The 17,611-nt window shown below is 41.8% G+C and overlaps 1 protein-coding gene across 9 annotated transcripts in view; it reads left to right on the top strand.

The window, feature by feature from the left end:
* IKZF2 (IKAROS family zinc finger 2) overlaps positions 1–17,611 on the top strand; it is a 116,164-nt gene that overhangs the window by 85,281 nt on the left and 13,272 nt on the right. For all 9 annotated transcript variants that reach the window (XM_054171778.1, XM_054171761.1, XM_054171754.1 and 6 more), the window contains one exon: positions 15,465–15,602. In XM_054171778.1, coding sequence (XP_054027753.1) covers positions 15,465–15,602 — 138 coding nt within the window. The remainder of the gene's footprint in view (positions 1–15,464; positions 15,603–17,611) is intronic.

Raw genomic sequence — 17,611 nt, 5'->3', positions numbered from 1 at the left:
TTGTGCAAATCTGAAGAAACTCCATTGGCATGATTCCTTCAGAGTTTATGCTATTGCTGTGTTTCTAAACCCAGGAATTCAAAAACATTGTGTGTAGGTGCAGTCATATCTTAGATCATAGACACTGTCAAATGAGAAGACTGAAAGGTGATAGATTTGCTTTTCTTTAATTTACCTTATATTATTTATTTCATGAATAAAGAAGGAGCACTGAGTTTTCTCTTCAGGTAACTGCCTCCAGGAGCTGGAGTCAAAGGAGAGTCTATAGTATCATATCTGACTTAAGGTGAAACTGCAGGTGATGCTATAGGATCAAGATTCAGGAGACTGCATGTACAGCTTTGGTTAAGGTGCGCGAGATTTCTGCCTTGGTCAACATGAAATCCAGGACTAGTTTGACCTGGCTGGTGTACAGTCCCTGTGATAGGAAGATGCTATTGGTGAAGAGAAGGATAAGGGCCTTTTTGTGTCAGGGAATATATACTTCATAGTGAGACACAGTCACTTCTTAGATTGTTCAAGCCCAAGATGAGAAGACAGCAGGGTTTAGTGCCCAACCACCTTTTGCAGAGGGATGAACCAAGAGTATAGACAAAAGGGACTTGTCAAAGCCATCAGTGTCACAGGTAGGAATGAACCCAGATGTCATAAATCTGTCTGCTGAGATGTAAGAAAAAAAAATACTTTTCTTCTCCCATGTATTCAGAAATGAGAGGTTTTACACTGTTTCACTCTTGAGTCAGACCTCTCAGAGAAAAGACCTCTTTCTAATAGCCTAGTGGAACAATCAGTATGAATTTTTGTTTGGAGTTTCATCCACCAAGGAATGCACTTAAGGACAGTCAGAGTTTTCTAAATTCCCTGGTTTTACAGGAAAACTTTTTAGAGTATTTATGGCCGTTCAGAGAGCTCTGTTTTGTATTCTTCAACTTTTCTGTCTTTCAGCTGAAGTAGTTGCTTTTTCTTTCCTTCCTTCCTTTTTCTTCCTTTTGGTTTAATTTCACACCCATATTTAATTTTCTTTCACTTTGTCTGTCTCCTTTTCAGCCATGATAACAGTTTCTGATTCTGTCCAGGGCTTGTAGTGCAAAACTAATTGCACCAAAAAAGAAACATCTTAAACCTCCAAATCTTTTCTTCCTCCCTTTTCATTCTGTCCACTGATCAAACCTAAACATTCCTGGGCTTTAGGAAGTGATCTGGAACTTGGGTTTTGGGTTGGGTTTTTTGTTTTGGTTTGGTGTTTTTTTTGGTTTTGGTTTTGGTTTTTTTTTTAATTGCATTTAGGGAAGCCATTGAGGCTAGCAGGAGTTGCTGCATTTTAATGTCCAGAGAAGATTAAGGTGGCTTCACTGTCAGACATAGGCACTTGATGTAGAGGTTTGTTCTAGAACAGAAGCTGTCCAGTGTCCCAGATTCATCTCTCAGAGTTAAAGAATCCCATCACCCTTTAATTGATATCTTTACTGCTAACTTTTGTGCTAAGAATTGTTTTCGTGCAATACATCCCTGACTCTGCTTGCCAAATACTGTGGCTGACTTTGAATGTGGAACAGTGAAGACCACAAGTGTTGGTGATGAGTGTGGTGGGGAAAGGAGGCATCTGCCCATCTCTGGCAGATTCATTGCCTTGATGAAGTTGGAATATATGCTCTGGATGTTGGGAAAAGCATTTGGGAGCAGTGAGCTGGCCTAAAAAGCCTCATCCTGGAGGAGTCTTTAGCATAGCAGTTTTTCTGAAGTATGCAGCACAGCACTGTCTGCTTTAGAGAAGTCCCACCCTTATTTCAGGCTCCTCTGTAATACTGGCAGTAAATATATATGTTGTCAGGCAGAGAGCAACAGGAGGAGACTGGAAAACTGCATAGGTAAAAGGAGTCATTCAGCTCTTTTTCTGTTTGACCTCATTTGACATCTGTGCAAGACATGACAAAACCACATGCTTGAACAGCATATATGTGTGAGGGTAATACAAAGGCATGGGCTGCACTGGTTCTTGAGCAGTAAAGCAAGTAGGAATAAAAATTCTTGTGTCCCGAAGGAGCCCATTAGTTTCATAGCCTGACCTGGTTTTGGAAGCAAGGTCTCCTTCACTGCTGGCCTTGATCAAAATAAGTGAAAACTCCTAACTTCAGTGGTTTGGAAAAGAAGAGGACCTGTCAATATTATTCCTCCCATGTTGCTATTATCTTCCTGACAGCTTGATGTTAATAGTCTGTTTCCAAAACTTTGTTTCTGACAGTGACGAGAAAAGGGAAAACTTACATACGTAAAGGGAAATTGGAGCATGTTCTTCCTATCTCCTAATATGAGGCAGAAAATTGAAAGGTGTCAGGTACTAAAAGAAATGCGTTTTCTTGTGCAGGCGTCTGTAAGTGGAACGGTGGAATTCACTTCCATGGGATGAGAAGAAATGAGCTCGAGTTAAGGGCATATTCAGTGGTTTTACACGGAATAAAACTATCTAGTGCTATAGTGAAAGTTAAACCTCATGTATTCTGTCTCCCTTTTCTTATGTAGTGTAAACTAACTGGTAACACTCTGCTTGCTTCTAATAACTCGTAGATTCTGTTGGCTTCATAATGGTACATGTCTTCAGCAAGATGTGCAGGAGGGCTGCACTTGCAATCAATATAAACTATAAGCAGCTCATGTAAATTGGCTTCAGGATATTGCTTCCATTGATACTGCCTACAAATCTGGCCCAACATCTACACTTTTTTTATGCAGAGTGGGGGAAGCAAACAACCCCCTCTAAGGAGAAAAAAAAAAAAAAAAAAAGGAGGAGGAAAGCACTTCTCAAGGGAGTGTTTGTCCAGCAGCATTCCTGATCTGCACCGAGGTACCCACACCCTGCACTGCTCTGTGTGTGAGCTGTTCCTCTGCCGGCAGTTGGTCTCTCCTGATCTCTGCTTGCGATGACGTGTGGATCTTGAGACACCTCCTTAAATTCCTGCTAAGCTGTGGCACTGATGGGGAGCAGACAGGACAAGGCAGAGAAGAATAGCAGACCAACCTAAATTGTTTTCATTTTTCCTACTCGCCCCATTGCTGGAGCAGTATTAAAATGAAGTGAAGCCAACAAGCACATTCAGGAAGGTTTGTCGTGTGAATCAATTAATGCTCTGCTTACTAAGTCAGCTTTAATATAATGTTAAAGGTCTGAAGGGGAGTGGAAAGTACAGAGCTGGTACATACAATTAAGGTTCAACCTCTGTCTTAAGCCAGTTCCCACCCACATCCAGATACATTGGAAGCATTGCAGGGAGGAGCCTCCTTTCCAATGTCACCTCTCATGTTCATTCCAGGGCCTCTCCCCTTTTAAAGGTAAGCTGCCGTAAACCTGGCTGTCTTTAAGCAATTTTGAACCTAGCCAGGTTGTACAATACCCAGCTATTTTGTAAACTTCCTGGTTCATGTTAATTTATCTCACCACCAAAGTGCTATTTAAAGAGTCCCATTTTTAATAGTATTTAACTATTTCAGAGTCCGTATAAAATTCCTGGGAATCCCACCAGTGGTGGGAGTGCCTGGAGTCCTGAGAAATGTTGGTAGGAGACAAGGACAGTGTACCTGACTCAGTGGCTTCACTGTGCAAGTGCAGAACATTAGCACTTTAAATTCTCAAATATGTATGAGGGGTAATCTGAAAGCAATATTGCCATTAGTATAAACTAAAAAGTCAGTGTCAGCTGCCTTTTGCCAGCTTGGAAGCTTTTATGTTGAAGGAAATAAAGGTAAGCTAAGAGAAATGTACGAAAAGAGCTTCTGTATGGTGTAGTGTATGTTTTCTGGTGCCATGGAACTAAAGCAAGTAATCATTAATTTAATCATTTGCAGAACTAATTACAACATTAGTGTCCTTATCTATTTGATTTAGTATGCAATTTATTTGCATGGTTTAATACAGGTACATTTTCCTTCATTTTTCACATGTATATAGGTACAATGTACAAACCTGAACTGTTTGTTTTCTGTGCTGCAAAAGACAAATGAGGTGCAAGATTCTTGTTTTTCTAATGATTTACTGGATGCTGAGAGACTGTGGCAGGAGTCCTGCAAGTATCTGGACAGTTGGGGAGATTTTAGTAATTCTGTGACTGTGCCAATGAAACAGGAGTTGGTTGGTTGGTTTGTTTGTTTGTTTGTTAAACTTCTGGCACAAAATTGCCACCTACTTATTTATAACCCTTGTGGCAGATTGGAACATTGTTTTATCTGTAAAATCCAGCAGATTGGTTAATAAATAAACACAATCTGATGAATCAGATTAAATAGCAGAGCCACCAGTAGCTGCAAGACAAATTGTAATAAGCTACTGTGGTAGGTTGAGAGAGGGCTTAGCTCTCCCTCCTCCACAGAGTAAGAAACCACAGCTAACTCAGTCGAAGAGCAAAAGCTATATATTTACAAGCGTATATGGAAAGCAGGTTATATATGACACAATATATACAGGTATTTACAATATATACACAGAAATACACAGCAAAGACAAATAACACAACAAAAAATCCCTCCCTCAGGGAGGGATCCCCTCTTTGGAACCCCCTCTCTCCCCCCCTTTACCTCCCTTTTTCCCCAAAAAGGGGTTAGAGAGAGAGAAAGGCAAGTTACTAAGGAAAAGAGTTGTTAGCAAGCTTCAAAAGCCCATGCAGGATTAGTGTTTGCTTATCTGAAGGCCAAGTCCAGCAGTTCGCAGAAGAAGCAGGCAGGGAGAACAGGCTGAAACACCAAACTCCCCCAACTCCCAAACCGAACTGAACTGAGGAAAAAATTTTCCAACCGCTTCACAATCTAAAGCTGAATTTTTGTTTATCAACCAATGAAATTCGTTTAGAATATCAGAATGTTTTGGTTCTAGTACCAAAAACATTAGCCAGTGTGTTCCAGCAGTGTTTGTTCTTAAAGGCACAGCCTCAAACGACCACAGTCCACCCCTTTCTAAACAATTTCATTGGCTGTTCGTACTGTCCATCCAATCCAGAACAATATTTACAGTTCGTAAGTTAAGTTCATCGTCCATTCCGGCTATACTCAGATGTAGATGATTCAGAAGTCCAAGAAAATCCAAAATCAAGAAAATGGAAAACAGTTTGTCTCTCCGCAGACGAAGCGAAGAAAAAGGGAAACAGGGACTCAGGGACTCTCAGTTGACTCAGGGCTCTCAGGGTTCTCAGGGTTCGTGCACCGTAGATTCCTCAGGGACTCTTTCCTTTGGACGCGCTGTAGCTGTACAACATTCTGAAACTAAACTCTCTCAGCTAAAGTTAAATCTCTTTGTGGAATACACTGAATTTCACCATTCTCTTGCATTACCCAATAAGTGTGACCCGGACCTTCTGCTGAAACCACCCCTCGGACAGGTTTAGCCTCTCCTGAGGGCGAAAATACCCAAACAGTTTTACCTAACAGATTCTTTTCCCTAACAACAGGAACTCTATCACCTTCTACTTTCTGTAGCAGATCAGAATGTGCAGGTCCAGCTCGGTTCACTGAACCTCTACTGTTCACCAGCCAGGTTGCTTGTGCTAAATGTTTCTCCCAGTTTTTCAAAGATCCACCTCCCATGGCTTTGAGAGTGGTCTTCAACAAACCGTTGTAGCGTTCAATCTTCCCTGCAGCCGGTGCATAGTAAGGAATATGGAAAATCCACTCAATACCGTGCTCTTTTGCCCAGCTCTTTACAAGGTTGTTCTTGAAGTGAGTTCCGTTGTCTGACTCAATCCTCTCTGGAGTTCCGTGTCTCCACAGGATCTGTCTCTCCAGACCCAGAATGGTGTTGCGCGCAGTTGCATGTGGAACTGCATAAGTTTCCAGCCATCCAGTGTTTGCCTCTACCATAGTAAGCACGTATTGCTTACCAGAACGAGAACGTGGTAGAGTGATGTAGTCAATCTGCCAGGCTTCACCATACCTGTACTTGGACCATCTGTCACCATACCACAAGGGCTTAATTCGTTTTGCCTGCTTAATAGCAGCACAAATGTCACAGTCATGGATGACTTGTGTGATAGCATCCATGGAAATGTCTATGGATCTGTCACGAGCCCACTGGTATGTTGCATCTCTGCCTTGATGTCCTGACGAATCGTGAGCCCACCGAGCTAAGAATATCTCACCTCGGTGTTTCCAGTCGAGATCAAGTTCAGAGTCCTTGTCTACTTGAGAAACTCTTGCAGCTAGATCTGCCTGATGGTTGTGCTGCTGTTCCTCAGTAGCTTTGCTCTTGGGAATGTGAGCATCAATGTGTCTCACTTTCACTGGAATTCTCTCGATTCGATCAGCAATGTCTTGCCACAGTTCAGCTGCCCAGATGGGTTTTCCTTTCCTCTGCCAACCATTCTTTTTCCAGTTCTTTAGCCAACCCCATAGAGCATTGGCTACCATCCATGAGTCGGTGTAGAGATAAAGCTTTGGCCATCTCTCACGTTCAGCCACGTCGAGAGCTAGCTGGACAGCTTTTACCTCTGCAAACTGACTGGATTCTCCTTCTCCATCCTTCGCCTCTGCAACTCGGCGTGTTGGACTCCACACGGCAGACTTCCACCTTCGCTTGTTCCCGAAGAGAAGAGCAGGAGACCGATCCCGGTGAGGGAACCTCTACTAGACAGACTGATCCTGGTGAGGGAACCTCTGCTAGGAAAGTGCCTGCTGAAGATGAGGAGAAGATTTGTCTTAGAGATATAGCTGAGTTATTGAGATCATCACAGGATGGAGATGCAGCTAAGACAGCAGCTGGCAGTGGCGCTTTTCAGCTTAAAGAGGTCCTTAGGAGAGTGACAGCAGGATTATGGGGACAAAACGTTCAGGAAGATGTGATAGATGAAGAGGAGGATGACCTGCAGAGCTGCTCGTCACCGAGGGAGGAGATTCGCAATGTCCGCAAAGATTACCTCAGAGCAGATAAGGAACCCATCCTATCTTGGCTTGCTAGGTGTTATGATACAGGTGCTCCAGCTCTAATAGTTGGAGACAAGTCAGCAGCCCAGCTAGGAACTCTCTCAAAGGATAATGGAATAGATAGACATCTAGGCAAGGCTCTCGGTAAGGTTAATCTGTGGATACGCCTTCTAATGGCGGTTCTCATGAGATACCCTTCCCGAGATGATCTTCCATGGAATCCTAAGCCCTGGACTACCATAGATGAGGGAATTAAGCGTCTGAGAGAATTTGCTGTTAGAGAGGTACTCTATGGTGAACATGAATCTCTGAATCCTGATGATGTTCCTGTAGGAAATGGTCTTACTAAAAAGCTCATCAAGCTTGCTCCTTCTAATTATGCAAACATTCTGGCAATAAAAAAAGTGTGTGGTGGTTTGAAAGGAAAGGCTCTGCTTTCCCTCCCCCACTGAGAAAGAGACCACGGCTAAACCCAGTCGGAGAAATGAGATTATATTTTACAAGGAAACAGATTATATGTAACACAACAAATACAGGTATTTTACAGTATATACAGGAATATACAGCCAATGAACTCAACCAGAAACCAGACCCCCCACAGAGGGGCTTCCCCCTGTGCCCCCTTCACCCCCCTACCTCCCTTCTCCCCCAAAGAGGTAGAAGAAGAGATGAGGACAGTTAACAGGGCAGGAAAGGAATAAAGGCCTTGCACAGGGAGTTAGTATCTTATCTTAGTTGGCCAGAATCCCAGAAGCAGATCCAGCCGAGAGGGACAGCGAAGGAAGGAAGACTGAGAGAAAGTTCCCAACTCCCCTGGGTCCAATCTCTCCTCCCACAATCCTACCAATGAAATTCGTTTAGAAAACCAAAATATTTTACAAACATTTAGCCCGTGTGCCCCTTTCTTAAAGGCACAGCGTCAAACGGCCACAGCTACTAAAGTCATAAAAGGCAGCAGACAGAACCACCTCGAAGGTACAAATAAGGACCTCAAACCCTTAGCTCTCACACGCAAGCACTAATGTCTACTGATTTACACCAGACTGTGGCCTGTGGTTTCATATGTACAGATGCTTGAAAGTTTGTCCTGACCAGTGTGTTTCCTTATTTTCCATGTGTGCATGTTTTTGTGATCTGTTCTACCCCAAATGCAGCAGGGGTGAAGTCTTTGGCGTTTACATATAATCTGTTTAATCCTACTTGCTGCGAAAGATCAAGGGAGGACAGAACACTAGTGCAGTATTTCACTGCTAGCTGCTTATTTTACAATACCGTAAACAACTGGCAGGTAGATGCAGGTGTCAAGCTGCTGAATTGTGCCCGGGAGATATTTATAGGAAAGGCAGGTATGCCTAGAAGACAAAGGGTGTGTAGGTGCAATGTTTTGCCATCGTTTGACTGTGTGCTGATGTACCGCAAGTATGTAGTGGTGTTTCTCTGCTAGCTGGGCTACTCTAATAGCACGTGGTTGTTGTCAGCAGAAATAACTTAACCATCAACTGCTGCTGTGCAGAAAGCCAGGATAAGTGATATTTCATTTTATGAGAGGCTCACCGAGTGTTGTGCAGTAGGCCAGTGCAATTGCAAGGTCCTGCATCTGAACTGGGCCAGTCCCAAGCACAAATACAGGCTGTGTGCAGAGTGGGTAGAGAATAGCTCTGAAGGAAGAGGCTTTAGTGTATTGATTGATGAGAAACTCAACATGAATGGGCAGTGCACTCATGCAGCCCAGAAGGCAAATCGTATCCTAGGCTGCATCAAGAGAAGTGATTCTTCCCCTTTACTTTGCTCTTCTGAGACCACCTCCTCAAACACTGTGTCCAGTTCTGGTGTCCCCATCATAAGAAGGACATGGAGCTGTTCAAGTGAATACAGAGGAGGGCCACAAAGATGATCCAAGGAATGGAGCACCTCTGCTATGAGGAGAGTTGGGGTTGTTCAGCCTAGGGAAGATAAGACTCTGGAGGGACATTGTAGCTGTCTTTCCATGGCTGAAGGGAGCCTACAAGAAGGCTGGAGAGGGACTTTTCATAAGGATGTCTAGCAGTAGGACTAGGGGGTATGGCTTTGAGCTGAGGGAGAGCAGGTTTAGACTGGATCTTAGGAAAAAGTTCTTCAGTGCAAGGATAGTGAGACTCTAGAATGGGTTGCCCAGAAAGGTTGTGGATGTCGCCTCCCTGGGAGTGTTCAAGGCTAGGTTGGATGAGGCCTAGAGCAGCTGAGTATAGTTGAGAGCTGGCCCTGTCCATGGCTGGGAGGCTGGAGTAGATGGTCTTTAAGGTTGCTTCCAACCTGAGCCATTCTATGAAGATTAAGAAATTTTTTTCATAATGTGATTAGAGATTTAATTCTTTCTGAAAATCAGACTGCTTTGCAACATCCCAGGCTGGGCACTCAGCAGTGGAGGTACTTCACACAGCATGTCACCAGCCTGTGTGTTTGTGTGCTCTAGCAGCCTGGAGCCTTATTTTAGATGTTTACTTGTTGTGACTTCTTCATGCAGGTTGTCTTGGACAATCTCAGATTGACTGTGGGACTTGCTGTTATTTCTAAATTCCAATATATACTGACATGTGTGTGTGTAATCTCCCAGGAATAAAAAAAAAAAAGGCAACAAAGCAAAGATCCCCCATGAATTTCAATGAACACATTTACAGTCATTAAGCACAGCAGCGAGATACAGCATCAGAGTGGGAGGCAGCTTCTTTTGCAAAGCTACGTGCTGCTTAGAGCCAGCATGGGCTTAGGTCTCGCTTTAATTTTTTTGTGTGATTAATTCGTTCAGGGGGCTATTATTCATGTAAATATTTTTGTGTGTGAAGCTTTGAGCCAGGCAGTTCTAGAAAAGCCAAAGTGTGCTCTTTAATTACAGTAGCAACCTGGGGGGACTGTGTGTCTCGTCTCTACAGCCTCAGCCCTCCTGCCGAAACCTCAGGGCTTCCTTGTCTCTCCCTGGCTCTCACAATTGCTTCCTTAGCTTGGGGAAGCTGGAGGTGGGAAGGAGCACAGCAGCTATTTTAGCCACCTTTTTGTAACTATGGCACACTATCTTTTATTGTCCTGTGTGATGTTAAATGTCACCAAGCTCAGGGGCATTTTGCATTTCCCTGGACTGACCATTTCATGGCCAGAAATGACACCATGCCTGCAAATTGTCTCATATACGTATTTGTTTGTTGGGTTTTTTTTCTTTCTAATTTGATTTTCTTATTCCTGCTTCATCCTCTACACTGTGCCATCCTAAATATCTCCTCCTGCTCTTTAATGTTTGCTCCCATATCTAATAAAAGCACAGTGTATTATTAAGACCTTAATTTCTCAGTAGAGGTACGGGCCCTATTTTTCTGTGCCTACCTCCTTGTGTGAGTCTCACCAAATTAGCCTCTCTGCATCCCGCAAAGTGCATAAATTCATTTACATGCTGTGAAGAAGGGAATTATTACCTTAATCATACCTATGAATAATTGAAGCAGAGGAAATCAGAATAACTTGCCTGCAGTCACAAAATCTGTAGTGTAACTAAGAGTTGAACCCTACGCTCCCTAGTCCCGACCCTGCACCTTAACTGTATTTCTTAATTTACTGTTAAAACTGATCTTACAGTGATCAGTCCTGTTCAAGGCAAAGAGATGCTTTGCGGTAGGTGCCGTGTAACTGCCTCTCCCAGGCAGCTTCAAATTTGGGGAAGAAATAACAAATTAATACTGGTTATAAGCATGAGAGACAATTCTGAAGCCTCACCAATAGGTGTAAGTATCAGCCCAAAAGAATATTTTGATTTCTTTGCTGCTGCTTGAGAAAACCTTCAATGAGAGAGTGCTGGGGTTTCCCCCAACTCTGGGGTGCAAGGGGTCGAGTGGGAGTTCAGATTTTACAGAAATAAGTCACGCTCAATGCTCTGCAATCAGACTTCCTTGGTCCAAAAGTAGCTACCTCAGGTGGTCACACAGTTCTGAAATTTTGGCTGGCTTCCCTTCCAAGACCCTGGTAGGGCAATAATGAAAATATAGTAAAGTTCTGGTACAAAGCTCAGTGCAAGTCTCTAGTCCTTGGCTTGGGCTGATGCATGTCCCATGGCTGTAGTGGTGCCCTTTCCTGTATGTGCTGATCATGTCAGTGGTTGAGCTGTCACAGTGACCTGGGATGTGGGCTGGTGGACAGGCAGAAGGTCTGCTCTGTACTATTGCAGAGGAGGATGTGGTACTTGAAGTAGGGAAATGTAGGGGAGTAATTAATCTTGACTGCTGAAACTGGTGTATGCTTTGTCAGTAGTCCTAATGGAGGGAGGGTTTTAGCTCCAAGAAGTGTATCATTGCTCTTAACTTGTTCTGTAAGTCTTTCTTATGTTATGTGCTTATGGCAAGGAATTATCTGGGATGCCTTCTTACTTCCCTTTGACTTACTTTATATTCTGCTATGCACTCCCCTCTCTTTTGAGAACAAAATGCTGCGTGAATGCCTTGCGGGCTCTTTCTCCTTCACTGACCTTTTTTTTTTTTTTTTCTTTTTTATGACTTTAAAGAAGTTTCCCTAGGCCCAACTCTGCTTTCTGTCTTGAATATTGACCTTAGAGTTACACCATCTCATTGTCGCTGCACGCAGACTTCTTGGCTATCAAAGCTCACCCACAGGACTCAAAGTATTCCTAACTCGGAAACACCTTGCCTTTTGTGTCATCCTCTTCCCCCTCCTCCCTCCAATTTCAAAAGCAAACTGAATTTCAACAAGTGGTTTACCTGTTTCATGGTAAAAATTGTACTTCAAATTGAAATGTGTTTTTCACTGTGACTGTCATAATATTTTCCATTTGAGGCTGAGACTCCACTGTGGGGTTTTTGTGCCACATTGTCATCTGCACGAATCTGAGCTTAAACGCATGGAAATTCTGACATTTCAGGAAAAAACAGAAATTGTTTTTTGATGTTCATCAAGTTAGCTAGTTCATAGGTGTGGCCACTGGGTTTTGCCCAGTGCCTTGGCCTTTCCCAGTTCAACAAGTGATTGAAGATTTCTCAAGATTTTGCGCTTGTTTGTATTTGCTGTATTGTGTCATTTCTTTGAGAATGAGTGGTGGTAATTTTTTTAATCATATTTCTTACCCTGAAAAGGTGATAAAGGAAGAATTACCTCAAACGAGGGTTTTCCAAACTGACTTTGCTTAGGCACTGCTACCGTCGGCAGTGGTTGTTACACACAATGTCAACTGTGGCGTCTGTGTACCATGCTATACAGTGAAAACTTCAGAGAAGCAGCTTCATACCTGGCATGCTGAACCAAACTTTGAGTGGCTTCACAGCGTAAATAGTTCCAAGGTGGAAAGAGCTGCCTTTAGTAGGGGCTTGGAGAGGGTTGTAGTAGACACTGTTGAACACTTTACCTTCAAGTCAATGGTCTATAGACCAAGACTGCTTGTGCCCAGTAGTGCAAGCCACGTATTTTGGGGGCAAATTTTGGCTGTTAATATTTACCTATTATATTTGTCAAGACAGACTTCAGCCTTTGTCAGTCATTCATTTTCATACAGTGGTTTATTACGGGGAGCGAAATAAGCTGTTGGGGAGATCACCAGAACTGAGTTCTCTAGTACACTTTCACAGCTTTCTGTTGGGTAATGGAAAAATATACCTGCTGCAATGTTCACATCTACAAAACTATATATATATATTCACAAATATATATATATATGTATTTGCCATTACTTACTTTGAGAATAAAGTGGAAATTTGCAGTTATTTCAATGGCTTGACATTTGTCACAATGACGGGGTTTCTAAAATTGAGACCATAATTGCTACCCCTTACCAAACTGCTTGTGACACAAACTGCTACCAGAACTGATTCTGTTGTGGTCTGACCTGATCAATTGCGATGCAACTCAAGTCACAGTCACTTTGTGTGATTTTATAGTATAATTCAGATTTTTCATGTATGTGGCTATGATGTGATTGCATCCATAGAGCAAAGGGGACAGAATTTGAAAATGAACCCAAGGGAGTTTTCTTCAATCCTGCTCAACTGCAGCTCATAAAGTTTGTTCTTCATGGTTGTCTCTGAGTATCTTCCAGTTGCATATTAAGCAACATGACTAACATTTGTCACATGCTGTTTATTCTCTTATCTTCTCCCCAGAGAAAGGAGTGTGTGTGCTGGAGCCTCTTTCCTTGGGGATGTTCTTCAAATCCCATATTGCCTGTAGAAATTATGCCTTTAACATTAGCTTTTATGTTTTCTGTGAACCATGAAATTTGATGGAATTTGGATATCTGCCTATCCTAGATACCATTTGAAAAGTTCAGCCTTGTTGTGTGTGAATAGTTTCTGAAATGGTTGCAGTGCAGGGAGCAACCTATTGAAGTGGTGTTTGTTGAACTGATTTGTTTGTACTGTGAGCTTGTAGTAGAATATGTTTCTCTGTGCTAAATGGTAATGTATTAATTAATTGTAGCTACCTTTTTAATAGCCAAAAGCAATCATCCCTTTCCCTTCAGTCATAAAGTTTATCCAAGTTATTTGATAGCCAAAATAGGTGGGCTCGGTCATCCCTGCTTCAGATTCATTGACTTGATCCCTCCAATTGCATTGGATTTATTTTCTTTATTAGACACCAAGTTAGATTCTAATAAAGTTTTCAGACTGACATTGATGCCATCCAGGTACATGATAAAGCATTGTAATGGTGATTATTCAAGTTTTCCTATCCTAGGGAGCTTATAGGTGCTTCCAGAATGAGATGGCTGGTTTTAATGTTTAGAAGCTGGAAAGCTGAGGCTTGATCCAGATCATTCTCCTCAGGGAAAGATAATAAGCTTCACATTTTGCCTCCACTGGGATTTCCAGTACCAGCAACAGTGCTAGCTAGTACCAGCTAGTAAGCAAAATGAAATAAAGACCACAGCGACTGTTTGGTGTAAGATGCAATACTTCTCTAAAGGATAAGTCTGTCTTTTCTAAATAATTGGGTGGGGGGGAGGGGCAAAATGTCCATAGTTTGGATGCCTGCTTTAGAGCAACTTCTTCCCACCCCCCGCCCCAGTTGGACAGCCTGGTTGTGTCAATAAATTGCACATGCAAACAAACTTACAGAAACTTTCTGCAAGCTTGTTCATTTCATCAAATCCTTTATTTTCTGAGTCAAAACATTCTGAAACTTTCACCAGCTCAGATACTGAAGGCTCAGAGGTTTTTTATCTTCCATCACATGGGTCATGTGCAGCACATATTGTACTAGTCTTGCAGAGGCCCTAGAGAACTTCCCCTCACTCAGTCTCTCAGGTTTGGGGCTTCAGCCCAAACGCAAGGAGCCCGCTACTCAGCTTCTCATTGGCTACAGGTATCCTCCCCACGGTTTTCACTGTATTTTCCCATCCCTGTGGTGATGGTTCTTTTTGGCTGCAGTTAGTACAGCTTGGGTTTCATTAAGTAAATGACTGTGAAATGGTTCCAATGTTGGGACAAACTTAATAGAAACATGTATATTATCCAACAGAGGATGTTCTCAATTCAAGTCAAATTCTTTCCTAAGATTTTCAAAACTCTGGAAGAAGTTTGACCTTCCCTATCCATCAGCCAGCTCTGAAAATCACAGCCGATGGTATTTTACTTGCAATGCTGACTTAATAGCTCTTTAGTTATTAAAGAATCAATGTTCATGTTGTACAAATTTAAATTATATTAAAAGCCTTTATTAACACAGCTTGGCAAAATATGCTCCTGGCTAGCTTTCTGGCCTTGGGTTAGGCCATTCTTGTGGTTTCTTAATGACATGCTACGAAAAGGAAATACTTTATGAGAATCCGGTGCCAGGTTTTGCACGTTTTAAGAGGCATTTGCCATTTGTTCATAATACTATTGAGTGAAACAAAACAAAAAGTGAAGTTGTCTTGCATTCTTCTGGCTTGATTTTCATTGTATGTGGCCATTTATACTTTTAAGATATGTATTTATATTACATATATCTTAACATTATTTTGACTCTGCAAATTACTGGTGGCAGCTCCATTCTGGCCTGTAACAGTGCTGTTACCAAAGTTATTTCCTGTTGTCTGTTTATTTTCCAACCTTCCCTTAGTAATTTCGGCAAAGTTTTCTGAGTGAAAGAATGACTCCTCTGGACCACGTAATGGGTTTCCCCACAGCTGGGAGCCAAATTAGGCCACTGGGGCAGCTTCTTTCTTTGAAGGCAATTGTTCATACCATGGGCAAAATGTCTCAGAAGTTTCTTTCCCATGAGACTTGGTGACATTCAGGCGGCTGGGGTGTGATTCAGCTGATTGGTTTGGTTTTCCCTCTTGTCATCTGTTTATTTGCTTTGCAACCAACAAGTCTACCTCATTTTCCTTCTGCTGATAACCATGCATTTGTGTGAAAAACTAATGGGATAAAGTCTGTGGCAGGTGGGAATGGGTGTGCATGGTGCAAAATTGGGGCTGGGAAAAAGGTCAAGTACTTACATAAACTTTCTTGGGTTCCGTTCCATCAGAAGAGTTACTTGTTGCAAAGGTGTGATTTTTGATAGTAAATGTGAGTTGCCATGAATTTGACCTACTGCTCTTCTTGTTTCTGCAGTGGGGAAGCCTCACAAGTGCAACTACTGTGGCCGGAGCTACAAGCAGCGCAGTTCACTGGAGGAGCACAAGGAACGCTGCCACAACTATCTGCAGAATGTCAGTATGGAGGCTGCTGGGCAGGTCATGAGTCACCATGGTGGGTAGAAACTGCCTTTTGAGGTCTCCTGGACTTGGCGCATCTCTTGCGGGATTTTTCCCATCTACTTTTCTTCCTTTCTTTCAGCTTTGCAATGCTTCCTTCTTATAGATTGCATATACTCAGATAGGCAGGGGGAGGACAGGCTAAAATTCTCTGTCCAATTTGACAGCATGGGTTTTGCTGATTTAGTTTTTTATTTCACTTAGTATTTAATGGTTTAGCATGTATAACTATGCAGACATGAAAACAAAGCAAAGTCACCTCTGCAAAGTTGCCCTAAAAATTAACTGAGCCATGTTAAAAAAAGTGTAATTCCCCTACCCCTTCCTTTCTGACAGTGACTGATAATTATAAGAGATAAGGATGATGGAGGTATTCAGAAATCATTACTTCTCCCTGTAATATTATCTTAGAGTCCCCAAAAAGGGGGAGGAATAGATAAAAAAATCTCCATAGCAGAATGGAATTCAGCAGTGTTGATGAAAGTAATTATAAGCGGAAAAAAATAATGTTTATATGCATTTACATGTGTTCATATTAATATGTTCACTAACACTGCATGTGTTAATATACATAAAGACTGAAGATTGCCAAAAAGCTTGTCGAAAGCAGGAAATGTCAAAGTCTTTGAATTTGTTTTCAAAAATTTCTGCAGCTATTAGTATGGATAACGAGCATAATGTCTCAGTCTGTAGGGTGGTAGACTTATCTGTAGCACTAAATACTAAACGGTAGCTGTTCAAAACTGCTATAATTTCATTCAAAATTAGTATTTCAGAAACTCTTCTAAAACGGAACGTGTTTTAACTTTTTAAAATTGTCTTCAAATGATGGGTACTCAAAGTATTTAAAATTTCTGTCTGATCAGAAAACAGAACTGCTGCCTTTTCCATTTTGATTAAAAATTGTCAGATACCCAGGGATCCTGAAAAGTTAGACTGTAGGTAAATGAATAACTGGAAAGGTGAAATACCATTTCCTCTTTTGTTTGGGGTTTTTCCCCTTTCATTTTGCTTTTTATTGTTGAATGAGTCATATGGCTTCATTTGGAAATTAATTATGTAGAAGTTCTAAAAGATCCTTTCTAAAAACCTAAAAAGGCAAACTGAAATAAAACATCTTCAGCATTTCTAATTTGGGCTACTTTTTTGGTGAAAACAAATCCCCCCACCCCCCCCAAAAAAAAAAAGAAGAATGCTTCTCTATGAACAATTTAATCATAAGAAGCCATTCTAAACATATTTAAGGTGTATTTCCAAAGTATTCATACAGCTCTATTAAGTAATTACAATCTTGGTAGACAGCCTGGAGACTAAAGTCAACCTTTACAATGTAATGGGTGACATCAATGTTTTTAAAGTTAGTGATTGTCTGCTTTAGGCCTGACTTGATGCTTGTAAAAGTCAGTGAAAAGACTGATTTCAAGGTTTTGCTATTCACAGGTACCTATTGTGTGCTCGGTGTGTTAGTTGGAGGACTTCGTTGATAGCAGGAGTTTTAACAACTGACTGCATTCCCAACAAAAGGCAGGCTCTTCCCTACAAGGCTGTGCTCATCTTATTAACCAGTGGGCTGATACAGTTATGACAACTAGGATGTTTTATGAGGTTCCCAAATTGTACTCAGCTTCTGGCTTTATTATTTGGTTGTTTATTAAAATTGTGTTTACTCTTGTTAATAGATTACTTCTGAGGAAATCTATTGCTTTTTTAAAGCTGCTTAATGCTAAGACAAGAAGAGTAGGTCCTTAACCTTGTCTACCCAAAGAAGTTGGAATGATTGACCTTGCATTGATTTTTCCTGCCAACTGAAGTTAAGCCAGTGCAAACCCCATGTGGATAGTTCTCTTATTTACAGCCTGACTGACTTTGCTTGGGCTTAAAATAGAAATGTTCACACAACCACTTCACCTTTCTCAACAAAATTAGCTTAAAACAGCACTTTGAATTCAACTAGTGCCTCTTTCTCCTCTGGGCAAATATGTCTAGATCTCCCCTGGTGAACAT

Source organism: Dryobates pubescens, chromosome 2 (assembly GCF_014839835.1).
Source record: "Dryobates pubescens isolate bDryPub1 chromosome 2, bDryPub1.pri, whole genome shotgun sequence".
NCBI lineage: Eukaryota > Metazoa > Chordata > Aves > Piciformes > Picidae > Dryobates > Dryobates pubescens.
The sequence above is the reverse complement of the archived record's forward strand: the minus strand, read 5'-3'. Positions and strand labels throughout refer to the sequence as shown.